A 17,352-nucleotide genomic window follows, 5' to 3' on the forward strand; every position below is an offset into this window, starting at 1 on the left:
AAAAGTGTTTATATGCCCCAAATCACATCTGTTCTTTCCAGTGGTGTTTGTTGATCTAATAAAATGTTTTGCTTCTCTCTATAAACCCTGTCATGTTTGTAATTGTAAAATACATGTGATTACAGACATGTTTGCTTACCTAACTTCTTGAGTAATTTCCACAAAGCAATGAAAAAGACCGGGTCTTTACAAAAATTGTACGAATGGCACATGCCTGGCTCAGTTTGAACTGTGTTGGTTTTCACCTGAACTGCTGTAGGAGCAGGAACTTGCTAGAGGAACAGAAAGAAAAACCAGGCTGCTTTTATGCCAGAAACTGGAAAAAAAATAGTCTCCCCTGTGTAAGAGCAGTAATACAGTTAACCAGATCAGTCTGTAAATACATGGCAAACCTTTACAATTATCCAGAGGAGAACTTGATCTGTGGTGTGTGCTACTGCAGATGGGAAGAGCCTCCCTTTCCAGATGAAAGCCAGCTCCATGGATCAGCTCGTGACTAACGCATGAACTAGCACGGGCTAACAGAAACTCTGCTCCTGCAATGGGCTGCAGAAAAGCCCACAATCTCAGCAAACGGAAGGTGTATATTTAAATTAAAGTCAAATATTAGAGGGTAGAAGAGGTCCAGGCAGACTCTGCTGGTCTAACAAGTACATTTATTTTGATTCCTCATGCATCTGCAAAATAATTAGCACCTTCTTGAAGTTCCTGCACTAGCTCTACGCACATACGCTTACATGGGATGCGTGGCTTCAACTTGCATTAATAGGAATTGCATGGCTAAAGTCTCACAGAACTAGCTGGAAATTTAATCTAAGTAAATATTTGCAACTGGGACAGCACACTGTTTCTGTGAGGCCCCCAGGGAGGCAGACACCACACAGTACGACGCCAGCGTATGCTTCAGTGTCAGGCACAGAGTTTACTGGACTTCAGCAGCATCTGGCCCTACTGAACAACAGCTGATGAAGCCATTCCTACGTCCTGGTGACTGCAAACCTCTGAGAAACCTACAAAAGAGAGTTCAGCCAGACGCGGTATTGCTTATGAATGGTGGTCTGCTGAACTAATGGGTAATTAGGTGGTCTGGTCTAGTACTGGAGACAAAGGCAGGAAAGCAAGAGGAAAGTTAAATGAAGGAAAAAGTAAACTGCTTTAGTTAAACCTCTGTGTGAGTGCTGCCACTCAGAAATAAAGCAAATTAAGTAAAACTGGATTCAAACCATTCCATTTGTGAATAATAACATCCGCACAAAGCTTGAACACACTGTAAATTCACTCCTTTAGTTAACTGACTTTAATGTCCAACGGAGATAAGGCCATAGAGATTTTTGTTACTAGCTAGACTGTATTTTCAAGATCTGTAAAGGTACCAAATTACATTTCTTCTTGAACTGTGAGTGGAGCTATGTGCAACTTATTTCTGTAGCTTCCACTAAATCAACTTCTAGTTGCTCGTATTTTGTATCTGAAATAGGTTTTTTTTCAATTAGGGGTGTTGCAAATGTTTTTTAAACACGTGACTCTTTTTAATGAGTATTCAAAACCAGCAAAACTGATTTCTTCAGGGGTTTTTTAACAGAAAATTAGCATCTGGACCAAGAACTTGATGCCTGGTTTGAGAGTGGTACAAATTAAGAGAGACATACTTAAACTGCTCACAGACAGTGTCTGTAATATAAAGTTGACAGATCACTGATTACATCAGTGCTAGCAGGCACCCTTGTAACAGGGCGGCTGTTTTAACTCCGCTCTCTGGCAAAGGCTTTCTCTGTGTGAAATGTAAATTAAATGTAATTCTGGCAACCTTGGTTCACTCCAGAAAAGCAAAAAATCTTCCAAGCAAGTTTGCAAAGGAGCAAGAAATAGGATAAGAAGGGTTCTGAGAGATACCCAGAGCTAACCTCAGAGATGACCAAGGGGAAAAAAAGCACAACATGCAGCAATAGCTTATATGCATGAGGACGTGTCTTAAAAAGAAAATGAGCTCACTGCTTAATGAAGGATTTTAAGCCTACTGAAAACACTGTAACAAGAAGTTTAAGACTCTAAAGGGAACTATGCAATTCAATGATCTCAAACATTTTGTTGGGCCCATGGAGACAAAACACTGAAATGCTCTGGCTTACTAACTGAGTCATGGATTTGTGGCTATAAAGTGGAAATGGATATCATTTGTTTAAAAAAAAAAGTAAGAACTTTAGTTGGTACCTGGTAAAAGCAGACTTGCAAAGCTTGTACTCAAAATGCAAACACCTCTCCTTTTCCTTTGCGCTGAGGTAAGGAAGTGCCTTGCCCATCCCATGGCTTAGAGATGCTTTTCTGATGTTCCACGTTTGCATGCAATAGACACCATGTATTTCTAAGGAGTATACAGATATAAACACCTATAAATGGTTTTGTAACAAAATGGAGCCCTTACCTTTGTTTGTTAGAGATACCACAAGGAAAGAGCTGGAATTGAATAATCTTTTTTTGGCTGGTAGTACTGGCTGCCCACGCAGCCTTAAGCCTGGTAATAAGGGCAGGAGTGCTCCCTCTGCGCCCTTATGCAACACTCCTTATCTCTGGCCATGCTTCCCACATCGCGGAGCTGTACGGGACGGGGGCTGAAAACTTCTTTCTCTCAAAGTTGTTTTGAAAATATTTCCTCTTGAACAGTCCAGTAGTCTAAAGTTTTAAACAGTGAAAGTAGAAATAAATAAGTGCAGAAATCAATATGAATAACAGTAACACATGGGATCTGAGTAAAACATCTGGTTGTGTAACAGAAACAGAAAACGGAGTTCTGGAAAAAAATCAAGTCAGCGTGAATGTCGAACATGTGAACATTTTTCTTCAAGCCACAGAACACTGGTTCTGTGGCTCTTTTCCCATAACAAAACTGGTTCCCACTGGTTCTGTGGCTCTTTTCCCCAAAATCCTGTAAGTACTTCTTACCTGAATAGCTCCTGCGCCTTCTTCTCCAGTTCTGCACAGGTGCTGATGGTGCTGTCTGTATTACTAAACAAGCATCAAATGCCAACATCTCAAGAGCTAAACCGGGTTTTCCCAAAGTCTGAGACTATTCAGAGCAGGGTTATAGTTTAGATGAGCTGAAGAGCGTCAGAATACAGGAATAAATTGGAAGTGGGAACGTTAAGGACTTCATAAACTCTTTTATAGCACAATAAGGCCACAAGCAATCTGAACAGGCCCGGGCCACGTAAGCTCTATGAATACCCCCCTTCTAGTACTTTCCTTGTGCCTGTTTTGCTGACTGGCTGGCTTCAGCTCATAGTCCAGATCGACGCTTGGGCGGGGAAGGAGAGAACAATTCAAAATGTCCCTGAAATACCCAGCCAGTCTAATTCTGTAAGACTAATTTCTTTGTGTAATGTAAATCCTATTTTAGGATCCTGTTTATTTCTTAACAATTCAGTGGTTATTCAATGGTGTTTCATTCAGCGACTAATGATGGACACTGTTGTTTACAAACCCAAAAAGGCTGTACCAAATACCGTTTACTTGAGGCCGAATATATATATTCGGCTAACAGTTGATCCATTGAAAATGTATTTCCAGTGTATTAGATTCTGTAACACCAGGACTTTCTATCATTTTGAAGAGCATAAGGGCTTTTCTTAGCTACGTTTTCAGCTTACTGTTTGCCAACTTTGTCATAGAACAATTTACAACAAAAGCAATTCTGTTTTATAATAGTTTTTCATAGCTGGTATTTCAAAGGAGAAGATAAAGGAACACAGCAAACACAAAACTACTTCCCAAAATACTGTGAAAAATAAGAGGCTTACCCCGTATTTCCCACCCTTGCTATAGAAGTGGCTTCAGGCTCAATAAATAAGTAAAGGAGGAAGGCAAATTATTTCTAAGCAATGAATTCCACAGCATGGGGGCAAAATGAGTAAAAGGGTGACCACCTGGTGCTTAAGACCTGACTTAAAAGAGATAAGAGACTCCGTGTGTTTGTCCCAAGGAATAAACAATATCAAAAAAAAAAAAAAAAAAGAATTGATGGGAAACTGGGTTTTAAACCAGACAAAATCCTGTGAGGTGTGACAGCACTGCCATCATGTACAAATCACTGTGATGCCTCATACAAGGTTCACGGAAAGCTGTTATATTGTCACGGGTTAGATTTTGCAAGGGGGACAGATAGTTAGAAAATGTTAAATAAAGCGTGTCTAATGCTGCAATTGTTTCTCTGGGATGAGCGATAGTCTCAACAGTCTAGCATGGTGTTTGTACATCTGAGTAACTGATGTCCTGAGTGGTAACTTAAGTGCCTAATTTGGCTTTTTGGAAGCCCCACGTGGTCATTACATGACTTAAACATACCAGACGCTTGCATGAACTGTATGAGATTGAAGGTGAAATCATGGTGTATTTCTCAAATGCAGAGGGCGTAATGAACCTATGAGATAGAGATGTGGGATAAAGGTGGGGCAGCATTACCTAAGCAGGGAATCCCAAATGTGTTAGAGTAGTTCTGAAGAGATGAACAAAGTGACACAAATGTTATGGGCAAAGGTGGACGAAAGGATGCTAAAACATCTTCTCCCATCCCTGCGGAGCTGCTACAGGGGTTTGTTCCAGAACTGCCCTCTCATAAACATTTCATGCTGCTTTCCTTAGTCCTCTGCAAGGTTTGACTGCCGCTTGGAGACACCGTGAACAAGCAGTGGTTCCACTGAGATCTCAGCAATGGCAGACATATTTTCAAGTTGCTGGGAGGTCCCACTCAAACAAAGAATTCACTAACAGACGTGATGGTAGCTTTTAAATTGTACAGCACAAAAAATCTGTACAAGCATCCCACCCAGATTTAGTAACCTATACATCCAAAACGTGGCTTCCTATTTCTCACGTAGTAGCAGATGACGATAACATTAATCTAACTGAAAATACCACGCAGGTAAAGCTCTGCAGTGTTGTAGGGAGATCATGGCAATGCAGATAACAAACCTGGATCTATTTACAGGCCTACCCGTGACAGTGAGGATGAAGAGGATGATGAGAAAAAAGGAAAAGGTTGTACCCTCCAGTATCAGCATGCCATGGTGCGAGTCCTCACACAGTTTGTGGCTGAATCCTCTGAGTTTGGAGGCCACTTGACCTATATGCTAGGCTCTGAGTGGCAGTTTGACATCACTGACCTTGTGACTGATTTCATGAAGGTAGAAGAACCCAAGATTGCTAAGCTTCAAGATGGCCGAGTTCTGGTTGGTCGTGAGCATGGCATCACCACGGTCCAGGTACAGCCTAAGATGTATCTGCAGCTTCCGTAGAGAGAGTTCTGGATGCGCACACACAGGAGCTAGTCAGCTTATAAAATTAATTGCTCTCAGAAAAAAACAAGCTGAAAAAAAATTTGATGCTAAACATAAAAGGAAGTTTGAATAGGTTTGCATTTTTGCTATTTGTCACTTCCATGAAATACCTTTAGGTGAAACTTCTGAAGGGATTTATCCATGTTAATGTGACGAGCAACACAGTGAGATTTTCTGAACAGTGAAACAGGTTACATGATGCACACAACTACCTTCTTTTCTTTTAAGTGGGACCTTATGAACCTGTTAGGAAATTTTACCAAAGATCTCCATGCATCTTTATATGCTTAAACGTCTTTGAAAAATTAGTCCCTTTATGTTCACAAAACAAAACCTAAAAAATGGACACAAAACTAATCTTACGAAATCTTTCAGTGTTCATGTGCACCACCTGTCTCTCTATCTAACTTCATGCGTATTTCTTAATCAAAATACAGGAATACAAGCACTGGGGCTCTTCTCATTAACTGCGAACATCCGTAATGTTCCAGTCACACTAAGTTTCCTTCGTAGTCAGCACAAAGGAACAGGTCTTTTAGGGCTCAGCTCCTTTCAGCCTAAAACAAACATCACAAAGAGGCCAAGGGATTTCTGCCCTTAAAATGTCTCTCTCGCCCCAGTGACTGTAAAAGAGCAGAAGGCAGGTAGCGCCGATGCGGGTAGCTACCCTGTAGATTTCTCATGGTAGCTCACAAATCACACCTCCAATATTTTGGGCTTGAACCAGCTGTTTCTGGCATCAGTAGAAAGATGACTGTCTCCTTCTGAGCAGGTTAGAAATAAGGTCTTGAAGCAAACTGACAGGACTATTTTGGCATTAAAAAATGCGGACAGGCACCCAGTGGGATTTTCAAAGTCCTTTTGCAAATCTACTCTCCTTTCATTCAGGTCCTCTGTCCCTACAAAGGCAGCAGGCCAGGTTCCTATCAGCCAGGCTTTGCACACTTATTTATTCCCTCAATGAGTTTCAGCGTTAATCAGTGTCTTGCACTATGTCGTGTGCTATACTGCAATCATAGGAGGTTTTATAGACCACACAAAAATGACTTTTTTTTTAAAAACAAATCCATTTAATTTAATCTATATTCCATTGTTAAGATGAAGCTGCAATTTTGAAGTGATTGGTTGTTTTATTAAATTATTTTTGTAAATAAAGTAGTTTTGCAGCAAATGAGTGTAATGCCTTGGGGGAAACATCAATTATAGCTTATACATGAATGTGACAAACCCAAGATTAATCTGAAGTGTTATGCCGATTAGAGTCTAATCTTGCTTTACAACACAGTTAGTTGCTGTTTTATGCAAGGCGTTTGCTTTCTCTTTCAAGGTTCTGTCACCTCTTTCCGATTCGATCTTGGCAGAGAAGACAGTGATAGTTCTGGATGACCGTGTAACCATTACAGATCTAGGAGTACAACTAGTTTCAGGCTTGTCCCTCTCCTTACAAATCAGCAAAGGAAGTAAGAGAGCTATCGTTTCTACCACCTCTGCATATGATATCCTTCATACTCCGAAACAGGTATGATCCGAAATAGTTTATAGAATTAATTTATTTGTTCACTTTGTCAGAAGCTAGGGAAAAGCTACTTGCGGTAAATTTTAGACAGCACACATAATGTGTGACTTTGTAAAAAGCTGTTGACTTCACATAGTAAAGGCTGTTCATCTTAGTGACCAGCTCCTACAGGTGCAAACACTCATACAGAATGACCATTACACTCTTCAGAACTCGTCTGGAGCCCTGCACAGCACAGGGAGAGTGATGGACATGTCTGTGCATGCATAATGCTGCAGAAAGCACCTACCTGCCACGCAAGACGCTTTTCTATGGGAAAACATGGCTTAGCTCTGTAAGCAGAGGTAGAAGCCCCATGCCTTAACAGTCTCACAAAGTCAGTTCAGCCAAAAGGACCTTTTGGCTGCGTATATGGAAGTTTTCATGACCTGCATTGCTGAAATCTGATGAGTATGTGCTTACTTTGAACCATATAATCTGAGGAATTAAATGGCTTTCGATCAGACCACAGAATAAATTACATATATCTTATTTATTTTATTTATTATAGAATTGAGACCCTATATCACTAGAGACAGTGTAACTATCTTTTTAGCACTAGCAGTTTGCAGTAACAAGACAAATTGTTTTGGTCCAAACATCCTTAAAAAATGGTGGCTTTGTGAGTGTTTCTATAGTTTCCAGAAAGGACTACAGTCACTTTTGTCTATTTCACATGATCTTGTATATTTGAAAGCATGACAGAAAATTTAAACTATTACATCGAGATGTGTTCTTAGCCTCGTTTGTCCCAATGGGCTGAACGGGATCACCATTCCGACACAGAACGGCTCTGCACGTTGGAGTAAATGCCGCATTAGAACTGCAGTATTACAGAAATTCCCCATTATAGGTCCTTTGTAGAACTAATTAAACAGGACTTTGGAAATAGGATTATTTTCATCATGGGGCCCTGGCATTCAAAAGAGGCTTCTCACTTCAAACTCAAAAAAGAGACTTGTCGATTTTTTTTTGTCAGCACCTTTTAGTAAATTTAGATGACCACGTCTTTGATAGTTCCTGAAGATGAGATAAATGCCCAAGTGGACTAGAGAACACAAATCTGCAAGAAGAAATGAGAAGCTGAGTAGACATTTTGATTTTCTTTTTTAAGAGACAAAATAAACCAAAGTTAAACTCTGTATTTATTTTGCCAATGTCAAACAGACGTAAACAACTGAATGTCTGATATGTGCTCTCCTGCCCTTCACACATTTTTTTCTCCTCCTCTCTCCCCCCAGGAAGCCATAGTCAGTGCTTGGATCTTGTTCAGTGATGGGTCAGTGACGCCGTTGGATATCTATGACTCCAAGGACTTCTCCATCACCATCACTTCACTGGATGAGATGGTAGTGTCTGCACACCAAAACCTTCAGTCCAAATGGCCTGGGGTAGTGGCGGAAGGGGATGGGCAAGGACCTTTGATTAAAATTGAAATGGTCATCAGTGAGCCATGTCAGAAGACAAAGCGGAAGAGCATTCTGGCTGTGGGGAAAGGGAGTGTCAAAGTGAAGTTTGGTCAAAAAGATTCTGACCAAAAAGGAAGCACTAATGACATTGATGATGTGGATAGAGATTTTAAAAGCCATGCAAGCAACTCTATAGAGAAACCTGCAGAACAAGAGAGGACAGCACAAGAATGGTCCAAAACCCTTGAGGACATGTCCAGTCATGAGGACAATGCAAACAAAAGCACAACTTTCATATCTCCCGTTGATCAGGAGTCCCTGGAGGATGGCCAGCTCCAAAATAGCCCGACTGCCTTCACAGGTTTCCCTACACAAGTAGAAATACCAGGAGAAAACAATCCCAGTGATCTCACATTGACTTCAAGAGGATTAACAGATTTGGAGATTGGCATGTATGCCCTGCTGTGTGTTTTCTGCTTAGCAATCTTGGTCTTTTTGATTAACTGTGTGGCATTTGCTTGGAAGTACAGGCATAAAAGGTTTGCTGTGAGTGAGCAAGGCAACATCCCCCATTCCCATGATTGGGTCTGGCTTGGAAATGAGGTTGAACTGCTGGAAAACCCAGTTGACATTTCGCTCCCGTCAGAGGAGTGCACTACCATGATTGACAGAGGAATGCAGTTTGAAGAAAGCAACTTTCTCCTTAATGGGAGTTCTCAGAAGACTCTTCATAATCATATCCTCAGATCTTCTGAGTACCTTTGTGAAAAAGAAGTTAAAAGTGAACCTATAAATCCTTCTGGGCCAAAGCAGAAGCGAGTAAAGTTCACTTCATATACAACGATACTGCCGGAGGATGGAGGCCCCTACACCAACTCAATTCTATTTGACAGTGATGATAATATTAAATGGGTATGCCAAGATATGAATCTTGGTGATTCCAAGGAACTTAGGGACTATATGGAAAGACTGCAAGACAATATGTAAAACTACTTTCTTATGTTTGTAATCACCTTTATGCCTTCTGTTTATGGATGGTGGAGCAGTCAGTCCAGTCAGCAATAGGAACAAGACAGTCCAACCTTGGAGTGACCGAGATGATAACCTGGTATCACTGAGCAGGTGCAAGAGGCTGGCTGAGTTAAACCTGTTTCACCACAAACCAGGATGTGCCCCTAAAACAGCTACCTGTAGGTGTTGGAGGTGTCACACATGATGGCTGTTTTTGTATACTGCCTGGTACTAGCAAAATGCTAATACAACTACGCTCAGACTCAGAGGAGACTTCATCTGTTTGTCATCTCTCATGATAAATGGTAAATCAGAAAAGAAAGGGATATTTGTTTGCATTGATTTTTCTAGTCGTCGTCCTTTGTAAAGCACAGTGGACATTTCTTGCTTACAGCCTGAAACGAGGCTTACATTAAAAGGGATCTGAATGAATCTAATTTTATTGCCTATGTGCAATGCAGCCAAGTAGTCTTACTATTTTTTACAGATATAAAAACCCCCATGTGGTTAATTTCTTTTCCTATTGTTTATGAATTTTATTTGACTTAGGGAACATTAAATATTTTCTTTGAAGGGTTTTTTTTTCGGATGTACCAAAGTGTAGTACAGTAATATTTATAATGATTTAAGTTTTCTATTCATCTGCATCAGTCCCTAGAGATACCCTCTTCATCACTGATTATCTTTCTCCTTTCCGTATGGGTATATGGGTCGTTAGTATTTGAAACATAGAAGGGTATTAGAACTCTTACTGGGAAAGGGTTGAATCTTCTTACAGGGAACTGTAAATACAATAATAAACCCTGGAAAATAAAAACCAAGGAGTAGCCCTGGGTTTACTTTTGTCATTGCTAACATGAAAAAGTAACCTGCAACAAAACAGCACATACTTCAAAGGGAGATGCTTGGCTGAAACAGCAGCTTGGTTGACAATACATATTATTATCAGAATGAGAAAGTCGCATGTGGTATTGAAATGCATAGGATAGGAAAGAAATTTCCTAGCAAAGAAGCAAAGGCTTGGAGTCAGTGTTACTCTGTACTAATTAACACATTGATGGTAGAGTTTAGCAGGAAAAAGAAGTCCATGCTCAACGTCTAATGCCCCAGACCCTGTCTAAAACATCTCTGACCATAAGGCCGTGAAAGAGAAAAACTTTACACCATGTTTCATTAAAAAAGGAAGAAGGAAAGAAAAGACACACTGGGCACATTATAAAGTGACTATTCCCAATTTTAACAAGGAAAACATGCTGGAGATGGAAAGCTGCCATTTCATATACATTACATGTATTTTTTACTGAAGGATGACTGAAATAAGTTGAAAATTACAGTTAGAAAAAACCTGAATCTACATAATACTCAACAAAACCAATAAAGCACACGTTCTTGTGATGGACCCTGTGCAATAAACACAAGATCTAAACTGAATTTTATAATTCAGTTCTGATATTAGAACAGAGCAGACAACATTAACTATGGGATATTGCGCATTTGAATCCTAATCCAGAACTGGGAACATGTTTAATATAACTGCTGCTAAATACGAGAATTTTAATGGTGAGACTACAAAGTAAGGACACCAGGCTTATATAAGTGATTAGAGACTTATGTTTGCTGGCAGTGAACTGCATAGTGAGGGGATGGCATCTGTTATAATCTAATTTTAAGTAGATAAAATAACAGACCACAGAGGTGCTTCTGTTTCATAAGGGATGCAGCACTTGTGCGTCAAATGAAATCTTGGCTTGTTTAACAAATGTTCTCTCCTCTTTAAATGATCCAGACCACGTAAGGAAATATTAATTCCTACTATGATCCTTATTACTAACAACATGAAAATCCCTTTTTAGAATTCGACATCTCTTCCCAACATGTTATTTTGTATTTGGCCCAAACATAAACCAAGCGTCTTGTTTGCACAAGAGTAAACGAGTATAAATCAACCACAAATAAATTTAGCCTTGAAATCAGAGGAAACAACCTGCTGATGGCAGTTGCAGAGGGCAACCACACAGCTGTTTTCATGAGTGCATATTCACCAGTTTACCAGTGGAGCTATGATCTCCCAGCGGCGTACAGGACGCCATGACCCATTTCTTCACAGTGGCCCCAGTTCTGCTGAGTACACCACCAGATGCTGAACTCCATCCCTGCTCAGTGCCACAGAAGCGCAGCGAGTGCCAGGGGACTTACGGTTGTGCTTAGCTGCTCTTCTCACTCATTAATAGGAAATGGAAGACAACAGCTTGCCTGACTGGTTCCGGAATTTCCCTTCAAGGGCTATGGCTTGAAAGACGGAGGATCCCCGAGTTAGGGTGCCTCTCTACTGCCGCGCTGTTGTGTCCCTGAGCCCGCACCCGAGGCCTAATCCCTGCCTGTCCATAGTACCTACAAGCAGCTATACGGTCGGGCTGCACGCTAGTGTGTGGGGGAAGACCCGTCCTACATGCGGTGTGGACATGGTTAGAAGCCACCAAAGGAGACCTCAGGCTTTTTCAGCATTTACTTGCCACGTGGCTTGCAAACCCCTGCGCTTTCAGATGTTGCTGCTGAAGACAGTTATAAACACAGGGTTCCAGGACTGTTAGTGTTGGACCCGAAATGCTTCCATTCTGGCATCTGAGCATGTACCTAAGATACACTCTGGAGTAGAAACTGACATGTAACTAGTGTCTGTGTTCCACTTACCATAGGGTGGTAAAGTCCCAGCTCGGTACAGCACCCGCCAGCGTGGTCGTGAAGTTCTTCAGTGAAGTTCTTAGGTGGCTCAGGGGCTGAAGGCGGGACTTCTTTAGCGTTGTGACTTTTGCAATCATAGGCGTCATACACGTATCTATCCCAAAGTTAAATTAGAAACACAGCCCGTTAGAAAGGAGTACAGCCACTACAGGGGATCAGTCAGCTAAACGATGGGACTGGATACAGCTGGCCGCAAAAAGACCCCTCCCCAGATCTAGCGGGGGTGGGGGGGAATTTACAACTGCATATTCATACAACCTTTCTTTTTGTTTCACGTCACACGTTGTTAGATGGAAGTTCTTACATGGAAAAATGGCAATACAAAAAGCGAAGTGGGAAGGGAGAATTCTATTCTCAGTAAAACTGGGATAACACCAATAAAGTGGAGTTGTTCTGGATTTATTCTGGTTTAAGCACTTATGCTACTTCTCATAAAATCAAAAGGAAAAGAATTTATATGAATATATTTGATGCAAAATATAGTTCCGAGTTGAGCAGTCCTTTTTAAATGAAATGTCTCAAATTTTAGTTTCAAAATGATGACATACTTTAAGTAAATTTAATTTAAAATTATTTTAAAACCCCATAATTTTCTGATTCACCTAAATTTTTTTCAATGACTCTTTTCAAATAAAGTCTTTTATTCACGGAATATATAATGTTCCGCTGTGCTGTGAAATGAACAGCATTTATATGTTGATAAAAGAATCTCGGCTTTTGAGATTACAAAGCAAAGGTAGCCAGATGATCAAAAGGCACAATATGTATGTATGTATGTATGTACGTACGTATGTATGCAGGAAACGAGAATGGTCTAACTATACAGACAGCTTAATTAGAGTTATGCTTCAGTAGGTGCCCAGGAAAGCAACACCCGTCATTTCATACTCAACAAACAGCACATCTTACGGCATGTAGAGACAAGGCACTGTGAGCGAGTTTCTCTGCCGGCTATCAAGGAAGGACGGTATGTAGTATCAATACATCCACCAGGAGACAGCCAGGAAAAATGCTGTAAGCAGAGAGTGGATTGATGGAACGTGGGGAGTTTGCAAACTTTACAAATAAAGCTGATGCCAGACCCTCAACTCTTGTGAATCAGAGCTGAGTGATTAATGGCAGCTGAACGCCGGCGTACAGGGACGGAGAAGCAAGAGCCAGCAGTGTTGTCTGTGCAGAACTTCTTCTTTCATTGGCCATCACACACAGCCTCGCTCCATGCCCTTCTCATCTAAGTAAGAACTTCCGAAACCAGTGCCCTGCTCTCCTCTTGATGTAGAACCACACAGATCCATGTTTTGAGCTGCTGTTTCTTAATTCATATTGGGGAATGTACAAGAAAATCTTACAGCCATACGACACAGTACAAACAGTCCATTATCTAATGGAACCCCCCTGTTTTTCAAGGTAGAGTACCCTATGAAGGAAATGCCAATTTTTCATAGCGGATATGCTCTTTTCTGAAATATAAATCATGTGCACTACATTGAAATACACTATAGTGTATTGTGAAATGCATACATTAATTGCTGAATCTATAACACTGAATATGTATATACATCACACCCAAGATATTTATACAATATAATGTCTTAGATGTATAACATAATGAATTCTGTACAAAATAAACTGTAAGTTAAGACAATGAAAGAGAACTTTTATATCTGTGTAATCTGTATGCTGATTAAGTTATTCGAGCCTCAGTTTTCATCTTTAAATGTGCCCTTTAAAAAAAATAGTTATTTTCTATAGGCAGATGTCTGAAATAAAGACCGCACTCTTCAGAAAGGAAGCAACTGAAAGGCTGTGACAGAAACAGATTCTGCTGGAGAAATAAACATCATGTTCGTGTGAATTTTTTTAAAACTGACTAAACCATTTTGCGTTTATACTGGTGAAGGTGATCTGCTGGTTGGGTGAGGGTGATGTGCCCCTGCAGTGTGAACAGTAAGTCAGCATTTTAGGGGTAGCTCATGGGACTGCTCATGTGCCTCCTTGTGCAAAGCAACACAAATCACTGGATTATATAGCCCAAGGGTTTCACCCTGCCAACGGTGCTCCAGCCCTCTCTCCCTGCAGTGAGGGGTCCTCTCCCAGCACCAAATGTAGAGACCAGATGAACACAACAAATGACCATTGTCTTGCAAAGTACAGTAGGGAGATCTGTTTGGATTTGAAGGAAAAGGGAACAAACTTAACCCGTCCCTTTAGCTCTCCAGTGCGAATCATCACAGGTCAGATTTTTGATTCAGTGTTCTGAATTTCCTTAGGTTCCCATTAGCATCAGAGAGGCTCAGAATGATATATTAAGTGACCACCTACCTCATCGCAAGAGCTAGGAAAGCAGCCTGCTAATGCCAAAACAGGAAACAGCTTCAGTTTTTAGCTTTTGCTCGAGGCCTTGGAGATGGGGGCTGAGCCAGAAACACAGACTCTCCTGAAACCTGGCGGTGGAACCGGGCCTCCCGCAGCCAACGCAGAGCTGGACGTCAGCGCTCAGGAGGTGCCGCCATCGTGCTTTTGCTGGTTTCAGCTGGATCACATTTGAGACCTGACTGCGCAAGCTCACTGCGAAGGTACGGGCTGCCTTGGTACTAATGGGAGCCACTTAACATCACCCGAATGATTTAATGATCACTCTTGTCATTTCTAATTTACTGAAACATGTTTTTATATAAAGTCAATTGGATGAATGGATTGAAAACTGTGGTTTAGGAAGTGCCTCAGAGAACCTAAACTTCAGTGTGCTATGGGCACAAATTCCAGTCAGTCACCACTTAGTATTCTTAACAAGAAACATTTTTCGGAAGTGACACTTTTTTTGTACCGGCAGTTATAGTTGGTCCCTGTTTGACCATTACTATGACACCCTTCCCTTGGCAGCACCTTACTAAAGAGACGCCAGTGGATCTATTCACACTGCAGTGCTCTACTCACTGTAAGTAAAGGTATCGGACTGTGAGCTTTTACAGAAAAATAGTCTTTACGGTTATAATGTACACACACAAACACACACACATATTCAGCTGTTCAAAACAACTACCATAGGTGTAAATTTTAACTACCAACGTGTGTGTGCTATATAACTGAAAATAATTACCTGCAGTCATTTGGGAAAAAAACAGCCCAACAAATACAGCTTTTTATTTCTTACAAAAAAGCGAGCCCTCAGGATCTGGCAGGCAAAAGGCCTGCATAGTGATATTTGTCACAAATTAAATAGGCCAGATCCTGAAGACTGTCTCAGCTGCAACTCCCACTGGTCTTGTTAGGAGCTGGACTGAGACAGGACCAGAGACGGACGATTACCAGTCGGGCCTGGAGCCTGGGAGGTTGGATGTGGCCTCCTATTACATAAAACCGGACCCCACTGTTTCCAATCAGTAGCACCTCCAGCTGGTACCACACGGAGCGAGTGATGGTGTTCAGAGTTTACCTAACTGGTAACACATCGCACTATGTAGTAGTCATGAAGCTTAAGAGATTTGCTTCAGTGAAAACAGAGCCAGCGTGCAAAATTAGCTCTTCTTTGTAACCCTGCACCCTCCCAGTGTAGTCCTTATAGCGTAACTCTTACCCCCCCCCCCCCCCCCCCATTCCAGTGATCTGCATGGCCAGTGTCTGCAAAAGTTTGGTTACTGAGGGAATAAAATTGAGCTGTCTTATTGAAAGAGGCAGCTTATTTAAGAAATTAAAGCGAAGTGGATGACGTTTTGAGACCTGTTCTGAGACTCTTAAAGCACATCATAGTGTTACTTGCTTCCAGAAACACACATATCAGCGTAAGGATTTACAGACCAATGCAGATGAAGATTTACATCGTTCCTTCTGATAATCTTGGGTTAGTCTATTTAAAAATCAGTGGGATCTGATGATAAAAAAAACAAGTAAAGAGCTCAAGATTTAGTGGAAGTGAACGATAGATATTTTCAATCCTCTAATTTAAAACTGTGGTAGGCAGAGCAGAATACACTCTCCTGTGCCACAGTTATATCTGTAGGATTTTTGGCTTTTTAATCAGTAGACTTTAAAAACAAAAAAGCATAGGCCATAGGAATAAAATTCTGATCTCACCGAAATCTGTGACTATGACAAAGCATTCATTTTCAACTATATATATATACACACTATTTATAATTTATGCATTCATTACGAAGAACGATGCCATTTTACAATACATTTACATGGAAATCTTACCCATTAGTTACTTCCTGTGCTCAAATAGCACACTAGCAGGAGTTGCAGTATGCTGTGAGTAGGATATAATCTTGGTCCCGCTGGAATCATGACGACTTTAAATACGAGCGGGGTTTCCTGGTATTCTGGGTACCGCGGCCAGCCAAAGCAAAGCCCGCAGGAGTTGTACTGGCCAAAGTCGGACCCTAGCTAGTGGCAAAGGGAACGCACGCGCCCCAACGCTTAACAACATTAAAATGTTTTCCTGCTCATTGTTCCAGGCTTCCTTTTTTCTGAGTACATACGCTGGTGGAATTCACAGTGTCTGTATTTTCAAATGTATATACTTCTTCATACAGTGAAACTAGTCCTTTGTAGAATGTTTTTTTGTATGAGTTTAGGTTTTGCTTTTTTTAGACACTTCTAGCTTAAAATGGAAAAAAGTGCATTAAAATACATACCAATTCTTGAGAAGGGATCCATGCACTCTGCACCCAACACCGATCACGGGATCGGCTGAAATGCACAGTCTGGCCGTAAGTCTGGTGTGGATTAATGTCAGACCTCACGTAAGAACTGAAATTTGTTCTTTAGTTGAAGTTCACGGTCTATAAACTTTGCAGTGGCGCTCTCTCATCACAGAAAACATCACCTATCGTGACAGGTGCTTAAAAAAGTGAAGCATGAGTTAATTGCACCTTCTTTAAAAGAATAAACAAACAGAAACCCAGAAATCCCATAATGAAAGCTCAATCCCTCTGAAAAAGCACAAGGTGGCATTATTGTTCATTATGAATTAGGAACTTATTAAAATATTCAAAAAATTGTAACATATATAAACAGATGCCGCTTACTATACTGCAGGCTATAAATCAACCTTTCACTTGAGGTAAAATATTCCTCCTTCCATGGAAAATTAATTTTGACAAGGTACTTCATTTTATTTCGAATAGATAATTTAAGTTTGTGTTTCATTTTCACAGTTTAATTCAATTTTGGTATACAGTGAATGGTCAGAGCCCAAATCCAGACAGGCAGGCAAACCAAGGCTAGTGCAAGGAAAGAAAACTACAGAAGAGAACTCTTTGTCTAATGATAGTTAAGCCTTTGTTAATGTTGCCCCTTGGTT

The 17,352-nt window shown here is 40.8% G+C and overlaps 2 protein-coding genes across 9 annotated transcripts in view; one reads left to right on the plus strand and one right to left on the minus strand.

Annotated features, from left to right (window-relative positions):
- TMEM132B (transmembrane protein 132B) overlaps positions 1-11,998 on the plus strand; it is a 257,005-nt gene extending 245,007 nt beyond the window's left edge. For both annotated transcript variants that reach the window (XM_087754474.1, XM_087754475.1), the window contains 3 exons: positions 4,982-5,255; positions 6,658-6,849; positions 8,127-11,998. In XM_087754474.1, the coding sequence (XP_087610600.1) occupies positions 4,982-5,255; positions 6,658-6,849; positions 8,127-9,281 (1,621 nt within the window). In that variant the 3' untranslated portion in view covers positions 9,282-11,998. The remainder of the gene's footprint in view (positions 1-4,981; positions 5,256-6,657; positions 6,850-8,126) is intronic.
- LOC148056077 (uncharacterized) overlaps positions 1-17,352 on the minus strand; it is a 174,375-nt gene that overhangs the window by 13,132 nt on the left and 143,891 nt on the right. For 3 of the 7 annotated variants that reach the window (XR_015704042.1, XR_015704040.1, XR_015704041.1), the window contains exons 10-11: positions 11,997-12,141; positions 2,423-2,670 (exon numbers count right to left, since the gene is read on the minus strand). The gene's annotated coding sequence lies outside the window, so the exon portion shown is untranslated. Of the gene's footprint in view, positions 1-2,211; positions 2,363-2,422; positions 2,671-5,156; positions 5,297-11,996; positions 12,142-17,352 lie in introns of those variants that run through there. The other 4 variants (XM_087754477.1, XM_087754476.1, XM_087754478.1 and 1 more) reach the window with 3 other exon arrangements.

This window comes from Nipponia nippon, unplaced genomic scaffold, assembly GCF_047370975.1.
Source record: "Nipponia nippon isolate SJK-2023a ecotype South Korea unplaced genomic scaffold, ASM4737097v1 scaffold_18, whole genome shotgun sequence".
Lineage (NCBI taxonomy): Eukaryota > Metazoa > Chordata > Aves > Pelecaniformes > Threskiornithidae > Nipponia > Nipponia nippon.